The sequence below is a fragment of the Bidens hawaiensis genome, unplaced genomic scaffold, assembly GCF_021521415.1.
Source record: "Bidens hawaiensis isolate Kalapana, Puna unplaced genomic scaffold, B.hawaiensis_p1.1 tig00419489_1, whole genome shotgun sequence".
In the NCBI taxonomy this organism is placed as follows: domain Eukaryota; kingdom Viridiplantae; phylum Streptophyta; class Magnoliopsida; order Asterales; family Asteraceae; genus Bidens; species Bidens hawaiensis.
The window spans coordinates 25193-34063 of NW_027504877.1; the positions used below are offsets into that span (position 1 = coordinate 25193).

The 8871-nt window shown below is 36.4% G+C and overlaps 1 protein-coding gene and 1 pseudogene across 1 annotated transcript; one reads left to right on the forward strand and one right to left on the reverse strand.

The window, feature by feature from the left end:
- Positions 1 to 2798: 2798 nt before the first annotated feature.
- LOC143609109 (acetate--CoA ligase CCL3-like) lies at positions 2799 to 6443 on the reverse strand. Its single transcript, XM_077083960.1, has 3 exons — positions 6127 to 6443; positions 4731 to 5327; positions 2799 to 3744 (listed from the first exon to the last, which is right to left on the reverse strand). The coding sequence occupies exons 1-3, from the start codon at positions 6340 to 6342 to the stop codon at positions 2848 to 2850; spliced, it is 1710 nt and encodes a 569-aa protein (XP_076940075.1). The 5' UTR covers positions 6343 to 6443; the 3' UTR covers positions 2799 to 2847.
- Positions 6444 to 7880: 1437 nt separating this feature from the next.
- Positions 7881 to 8795, forward strand: LOC143609102 (large ribosomal subunit protein eL29z-like; annotated as a pseudogene).
- Positions 8796 to 8871: the final 76 nt, after the last annotated feature.

Sequence of the window (8871 nt, forward strand, 5' to 3'; positions counted from 1 at the left end):
ATGGAAAATAAGAACTTAATGGTAGTTTGGTTTGTTTATCTTTCTTTTCTTTTTTTAAAAACCGTCTCGGTTCATTTATTTTTGCTAAAAAAAGTGGCCGGGCTCATTTATTTTTGTTAAAAAAAGTGGTTCGTTTTTTTTTGTTTTTTTAAGTAGTTCGGTTCGCTTATTTGTTAAAAAATGTATTTCGGTTTGTTTATTTTTGTTAAAAAAATAGTTTGGTCCGTTTATTAAAAAAAAACTGGTTCAGATAATTTACTTTTGTTAAAAAAAAGTAGTTCGGTTCGTTTATTTTTGTTAAAAAAAGTAGTTCAACTCATTTATTTTTTACCATAGGGTTAAGTAAATGATAAATGAAATAAATACTATTCTATCCACGACTTAATGGAAAAAACAAACGGGTTTAACGAAAAATACTAAGATAGCATGATTTGGAAACGTCATGTATTGATTTGCACGAAATTAAAGAAATGTACTAAAGTTGCGTAGTTGGTTAAACTTCAGGTATGCAAATGGCACTTAACTTAATAATGAATAAAATCTACACTATGCTATAACCCAATTGACTAAATAGTTTTGACCCTTTTTCCATTGGTAGCAAATGGTTATCCATTAAGCATAGGAAATCTTAGCTAACATAGACCCCTCTTGCAAGAACGGACTAACAGGGTCAGCTACCCAGCCAACCTTCATAATTAAATACCGTTACTGTATAGGTAGAGCTTGTTGTGAAAGACCTATTACTGGATAATTCATGGGTAGAGCCGGCCCATGGATAAATAGAATGCATGAAATAAAAGATGAGAAATTAGGAGAAATACATGCTTAACACTTAAGTTTCAACATTTTCTTTTATTAGCAGAGTAAGATCAACGAAAGCATACTAAATATAATACCCCTAACCATTTATTTATCCTAAACTCATTCCAACCTCAACCCAACTCAAGCTCTATTTTAATAAATAAATATAAATTCCTAGATAAGCCTAATTAATTTAAACTAATAATTATCTCTAGTTTAAATATAAAATTCAATAAATAACTCACCAAGAATTATCTATAATCCGTTTTATCTTTCTCTCTTAAATTCAAGACATATATGAATGGCTTGCTTTCTTGTTTTGTTGTTTTGTGTTCTTTCTTTATAGTTAGTTATAAACGAACAATCCACGAACGTAAATGAACACAAACAAACATATATAAATAACCAAAAATGAATTTAACTAAACTACCCCTACGAAAAGTAAACATGAATATCCAAACATAACTATTATCAAAAGTAATTTGAAAACAAGTTGAATAAACTGAATAAATTTACAAACGAAACAACATAATCGAACGTAAAAAAACCGTTTCCAAACATATATGAATGAAGGTAGACAAACGTTCATGTCATTCGTTTAACTAAATGAACAAGTAAATGTGTAGCCAAAACAACCCCCTAACATGGCAATGCGCCAATGCCTTGTAGTAGAGGTGCACAAATCGGGTTTTTCAAATAGTTGGTTCCGGGTATGACCGGGTATTAGACAATCGGGTATTTGTAATACATGGGTCGGGTTCAGGTCCGGGCATTGTCTCTAAAAACCATACCCTATCATCGGGTTCGGGTCGGGTATAGAATCGGATACCAATTTTCGGGTATTGAAAAACCCCTATTTTCGTGTTTTTTCGGGCTTTTTCCGGGGTTTTTATGGGTATAGATTGAATATTTTTAAGGGGTTACAATTTTTAGAGGTATTTTCGTGTATTTTTCAGGTATTTTTCGGTTACTTTTGGGTATAGATCGGATATTTGAAAAACCCGGTTTTGGGTATTGGAAAACCCGGTTCCGGGTATGGAACCGGTTTCGGTTTTCGGGTATTAGTGGGTATAAATCGGGTCCGGTTCCGGGTACGGGTTTTGCACCCGAAATGCATACCCTATGCGTACCCTACGAGTAGGGTTGGGTACGGGTATTAAAAATCCAGGTATAAAAAAACCGGTTCCGGATATTTTTTTCGGGTTCGGTTCCAGGTTCAGGTTTTTTGTGCACCTCTACCTAGTAGTGTAAAATAATCATGTACATTTATCACGAGGCCCAAATGATTTATCATGACCTAATATTAGTTTGTGTAGCCTGAACAACCCACTAACACATGACAAGCCCATTAAGGTCTAAGTTGTTATTAATTTATTATTATTATTATTATTATTATTATTATAAGTTACTGATGTCAATCCGTCAGTACATTTATGGAAGCAAATGGCTGTATGCAATGGGAATGAGATGATCAAGACTCAAGAGCATTGGTTAATGAGGATGAAATGCACCAGGGAGACCTGTGCTCATAAATTCTTAGCAGCCTTGTGACAAACATGAGGATGACAAGTGGGTTTGGTAAGCAAATAACAGTGCCACATTGCGTAAAATCTCTCCGGGTATTGATCGAACAAATGTTTGCTGGTAGTACTCAGGCGAGGTGCACAAAATACCCGGTTCCGGACCCGACCCAGAACTGGTTCTACCCGTACCCGACCCGCAGGCACGACTTGGTATAGGATTTCTCCCCGGAGCCGTACCCGGAATCGAACTGACCCGGACTCGCCATAACCGGAAATATCAGGTCAAAACCAGACCCTACCCTACCTTAAAAGCCTAGAAAACCCAATCAAAACACGGTCAAATACTCTATCTTATTACGAATCAAATAAGAAGAATAAATCTTAAAGGTCAGTTAATAACATGATACAGGATAGACCAATAAAACAAAAAACAATGCAACAATTTCATACAACTTTATTAAAAGTCCCTTTAATTTAAAATCCAACATAACCCTTATTCATATCCCAAATCCAAAAACTAACTTTATAACTTACTAATCTTAACAGGACCCATTTCCTTAGCTTTAGCCCTCAACAAATGTTTCTGAACCTTCCCAGTAGCCGTCTTCGGTAACGGCCCAAACACAACCGATTTCGGGACCCAGTAAGCCGGCATCTTCTCCCGACAAAACTTCATAATATCATCCGCAACTTTCCCCTCATCCGATTTCTCAACCGGGTCCTTTAACGTCACAAACGCACACGGTGACTCGCCCCATCTATTATCGGGCCGGGCCACCACCGACGCTTCTGAAATTAATGGGTGTTGGTATAATGTATTCTCAACTTCCACACTGCTAATATTCTCACCACCCGATATAATAATATCCTTCGACCGATCTTTAATTTCGATATACCCGTCTGGGTGTTTCACTGCTAAATCACCCGAGTGAAACCACCCGTGTGCGAATGCTTCCGCGTTCGCTTTCGGGTTCTTTAAATAACCTTTCATGACAATGTTTCCACGGAACACGATTTCACCGACCGTGGTCCCGTTTGCTGGGACCGGTTTCATGGTTTGCGTGTCGACAACGTCTAGGTGTTCGAGGGCAGTGTATGGGACACCTTGGCGGGCATTCATTTTGGCTTGGGTTTCGGGGGGGAGGTTGTCCCACTCGGGCTTCCATGCACATATCGTTGACGGGCCATAGGTTTCCGAGAGGCCGTACGTGTGGGTGACGCGTAACCCGTTCTGGGACATTTTGAAGAGGACGGATGGTGGTGGGGCGGCTCCAGCGGTCATGACGTGGACTAGGCGGGGAAGCGGGAGGACGGTGTCTTTAGCCGGGGCGTTTACTATTGTGTTGAGGACTACAGGGGCGGCACAAAAATGGGTCACCCCTAGATTGGCTATAGCCGAGTAAACACCTTTAGCCGTTACCTGCATAAAACATCAAGAACAAGAACTTAATGCTATCGACAAGGGCGGGCCATGGAGTGGGTCACAATGGATTCGGGTCAAAATATTACTCCAAATTTAGTTGATGAACAAAATGATTTACAAAAGTTTTTATGTTTTGAAAACCTACTTTGGGTTCTTTTAAGCTATGTCTTTGACATTTTTTTTTATATTATGCACACGTAAGTGGTTCAAAATTTCAAGCCTAGACGTGGCAATATTGACCCATTTACTTATAAATGGGTCGATTTGGGTTAACTTTAATCTTGAACATGTGAAATAAGGATTAAGGAAAATTCTAAAGGAACAGGTAAAATGGGCTAAACAGGTCATTTAGGTCGCAAAAAACCTAAAGCGCATTATTATTGTAATTATATTGACTTCTAATCCATTTAATGGATTAGCTTAAAAAAACGGACAAAACCATGCTTTGATATCAAAATGAACTGAGTTGCTCGTGACCTACTCGAGGCTGGCTCATTAAAAGCTCGAATCGGGCTGAGTTTAAATGAGCTCGAACCGAAAAACAAGCTTGTTTAATAAACAAGCTAAGCCCACCCTTCACTTATCAAACCTGATCTGGTCCGCGAGCCTAAACGGGCCTATTATTTATATAATTTTTTTAATATATTAAATATATACTTGTGTAAAAATTATTATGTATAAAATTGTAATAAAAATAACTACATAACATATACTATGCTATATACTTATATGTAAAAATTATAATTAGAAAGTATATAAAAATAATTATAGATGTATATAAATTAAGTTAATTAATAAATAATGAACCAAGTAGAACTTAAGCTTTAAAAAGCTGCTCAACAGCCAAGCTCGAGTTTTAGAATTAGATCTCAAAATGAGCTGAGCTCGAGCCTAGTCAAGCTTGGGCTTGGCTCGTTTGCACCTCTAATACGTTAAACCAAAACCTGTTACATGAACCGCCCATACAAGTAGACATAAAGTACCTGTCGGAGGCATATGTTGGTCCCACATATAGCAGCAAGAGTCCAGGTAAAACACCACCCGTTACAGTGAAACATAGGCAAAGTCCACAAATACACCGCTCCTTCTGGTATACCCCACACCAGAACATTACTAGTAGCCGCCAGATACGCCCCACGGTGATGCAACACCACCCCTTTAGGACTAGACGTTGTGCCCGAAGTATACCCCAACGCAATACTCTGCCACTCATCTTGTGGCGGTGTCCAAACAAACTCCGGATCACCAGATTCTAGAAACGCCTCATACTCAACCGCACCTTTCGCTAAAGCGTATTGGAGATTCTTTGGATTGCATTCAACGCTTTCGTCTTTGATAACGACCAGAAGTGGAGATTTGAAATTGGTTTTGATTTTATTTTTTAGGATCTTTAAAGCTTCCTCGGCTAGCTTGAAATATTCTTGGTCAACCATTATGACTGCGGATGATGAGTGTTCTAGAAGGAAGCCGATGGTTGGAGCGTTTAGACGAATGTTGACTGCGTTTATAACCGCTCCGCTCATTGGAACTCCATAATGGGCTTCAAACATGGCTGGGGTGTTTGGTGCAATCACCGCCACCTGTTGGATTGAATACAAATTGTGAACTTGGAAATTTGTTTGAGATATGAAATAAATCAATTAACCTCCAAAGTCCAAACACCCCCCTAATTCAATCTTGAATCAACTTACAGCAATACCTTAGGTCAAACAAATCACTCAATCAATTTGACTTTTTTACAAAATCACGATTTTGACTTCGAACTTCCAATCGATTTTGACTTTTTCCAAAGTCAACGTCATATTAATCGCCAGAACCACAACTCACAAAATCCAACATATACTTATCATCAAACACAAGCGTCAATAAAACCAAAACTAAAAATACAACTAAAACTAAAATCGAAGACGGTTGAACCAAACCCCTAATTCTAACTTTAATCACCTATTCGATCATCTATTTAAAAATTCAAGATTTTTACATGACATAAATCAATTAAGCATCCAAACACCCCCTAATTCTAACTTAATCAACCATTTGATAAATAAATCAAATAACATCCAAACACCCCTTAACTCTACCTTCAATCAATATTTGATTATATCCATTAACAACAACACCCCAGGTTAAACACATCACCCTATCAATTTTGACTTTTTCAAAATCCCAACTTTGACTTCAAACTCCCAATCGATTTTGACTTTTTTCCAGTCAATGCTATATTAAGTACCTTAATCAGTTAATCACAACTTACCCAATATAACATCCTTCATACTTATCAGTATCATCATCAAACACAAGCACCAATCAATAAAGAATAAAAATAAGTTTTTTATTAAAAAAATTAATAAGATTAAAATCTTAGACGGAACTCGTTACCGTTGAACCAAACCCGACGGACCGTCTGGTAAGCGCAGAGGCTAACCGGCAACATCGTTCATACGTCTGCCGCCACGTGTACTGAACCGAACCGTGAACCACCGATCTACGGTCAGGATGAACCAAAGCAGCTCGCTTTAAGAACCAAACCGGAGTTAGTGCCGTGTAATTCGCTTCGTTTTTGGGTAAATCGTCGATGTCTCTCTGAACCGCCATAATAATAATATTATTATTATTCCCCGGTTATCTCGGAGTGTTGTGTATGCATGTATGGCTGATAATAATAATAATATAATCGATGGTGTTTTTGTGATGATGAGGAGTTGATATACAGGAACCGTTGAATTTATACGAGTTACACTATTTATTAAAATAAAATTATTAAAAAGAGTATAGTTTTGTCTTTTATACTATTTAGTTTAACTTGGAGAATTTGTACTTGGGTACTTCGTTTGTTTTTTTGTGAGATTTACAATAACGGAAAAATAAAAACGTGACTGGTCGGATGTGTCACGTAAGTAAAATGCTTATCTAATAAAAAGAATGTTCAATTAATAAAAATACATTAATGTGTCAAAAAGTTTTGTTACATTATCATTCAGAACCGCTCTTTTGAGAAGGAATGTAAACGTGGGTACGGCATTGTGCCCTTTTTGCTCGGATTTTGCTACCAGAACCACCATTTGCTGTTATTTTGCTAGACCTCGAATTTGGTTCGGCATGATGTTGTACCTTGGTGCATGCTTATGCATTTCTTTGCTTTCTCAATCAATGATGTGCTTAATTACCATGACGGATTGGGCCCAAATCAATCGCATAGCAAACTAAACCAAGCAATCTTCCGTTTCATGGTTTGGTGTATTTGAGGGGCAAGCAACGATAACATCTTTAATGGTGTTAACATATGTTCTAATCAAATCACGGAGAATATAAAAATCCTTAGCTTCTTATGGGTGGTTTCAAGATTGAAGGAATTCGAAATAGATTGGATTAGATGGTGGCTAGTTGTTGTTAGCCGCTTTGTGAATATAATACCGCCATTCGATAGCAAAAGAATGAGTTTGCAATTACGACTGAATCTTATTAGTTTAATAGAACATATGTAAATATTTATTGTAAAGTTAGAATCAAACTTTATAAAAGCTATAAAACTAAAGTAAAAACTTAGATATAGATATAGAAGTCCTTTAGTTTTATAATATTTAAATTAATATTATTTTTAAACTTTTTTATGAGAATATATATAATTGTTTTTAGTATAAGCCAACACACCCACACCCAACTCCACCCTTTGCACATGAACGCCAACACAAACATTCTCACGCAATGACGAAGAACGCCAACCCAAACCATCTCATCCTTGGAAGAACGCCTAAAACCTACCTATCAAGGATGGCTTAAAATACTTCTACATCCATAAGACCATAACTATAATTATAACTTCTTTTTTATCTTTCCATAATAAAAAACTAGCATAACATAACTACCTTCGTAGAAAAATATCATTTTTTAAAAGCAAGGTGTATACTTGTATTCAATAAAATTTACAATCATTTTAATCCATTTAACATGCATTTCTTTCTTTGGGCCGAGCCCAATCCAAACGGGCTATTTCGTCAAAAAACCAAATTAAGGATTTTAAAGACCAATTCGTACAACATATCTTCGTTCCTATCTTATCTTGCAAGCTCTAATTTTTCATTGTAGCAGTAGCAGCCAAGCCAAAAAGGTTCGTATTAACAGTGTGTGTGTGAGAGAGAAAGAGAGATGGCTAAGTCTAAGAACCACACGGCACATAACCAGTCTTACAAGGCTCACCGTAACGGCATCAAAAAGCCAAGGAAGCAAAGACACACTCCGTGTGTGTATTTTTTAGTTTAATTTCTTATTTGTTATGTTGGATTTGTGAATTCGGGTTGATGGTTTTGGTTATGGTTAATCACCGCTTAATCGCTAAGATTAGTTGCAGAGTAATTGCTATGTGATCAAAATCGTTCGAAATTGAAAATTTTATTTATAAAATTACATACAAATTCCAATATTAATCGCTAGTCCATATCTCACCCTCCGAATAGGGTCTAGCTAGTTTACAACATTGGTGCGTGTAGAAAACTAAATGATTCAATTTGTAAATACCTAACTTTCAGTTTTTGGGATTTTTAAGCAGATTATAATAATTCAATATATAGTGCCTTTCAAATATTATAGGTCTAATAATATTAGTTAATTTTTAGTTTACAAAAATATTAAAGCCCAAATTTAACGTTCTGGACTATATTTTTTGGCCTAAAGATTTTTGGGCCAAAAAATTTCAGTCCTAAAAATTCAAAGCTCAAATAATAAATGTATTCAAACTGAAAACCGCAAAATCCCAAAAAAAAAAGGTTGAGTTTCAAAAACTCGAAATCCGAATGTTTGGTTCGGTTTTAGGCCAACAGCAGTCTGAATGTTGACTTGTTAAGGGATGGGATTAATATGTTTTAGTTTAAATAAAGTAGTGAGTATTTTTTGTTGGTGTTTGGAAATTAGTCTTTCTTAACAAAATAAGGTTGTTAATGATGTTTTATTGTGTTTAGGCTTGTAGATGGATCCTAAGTTTTTAAGGAACCAGAGGTATGCAAGGAAGCACAACAAGCAGAGTGGTGAATCTGCTCAAGAAGAGTAGATGTTTTCGGTTTAGCAGTTTAGGTTAACTATAACATTTATATTCATGCCGTCTCTTAGAAACTGGCCTAGATTCTATAT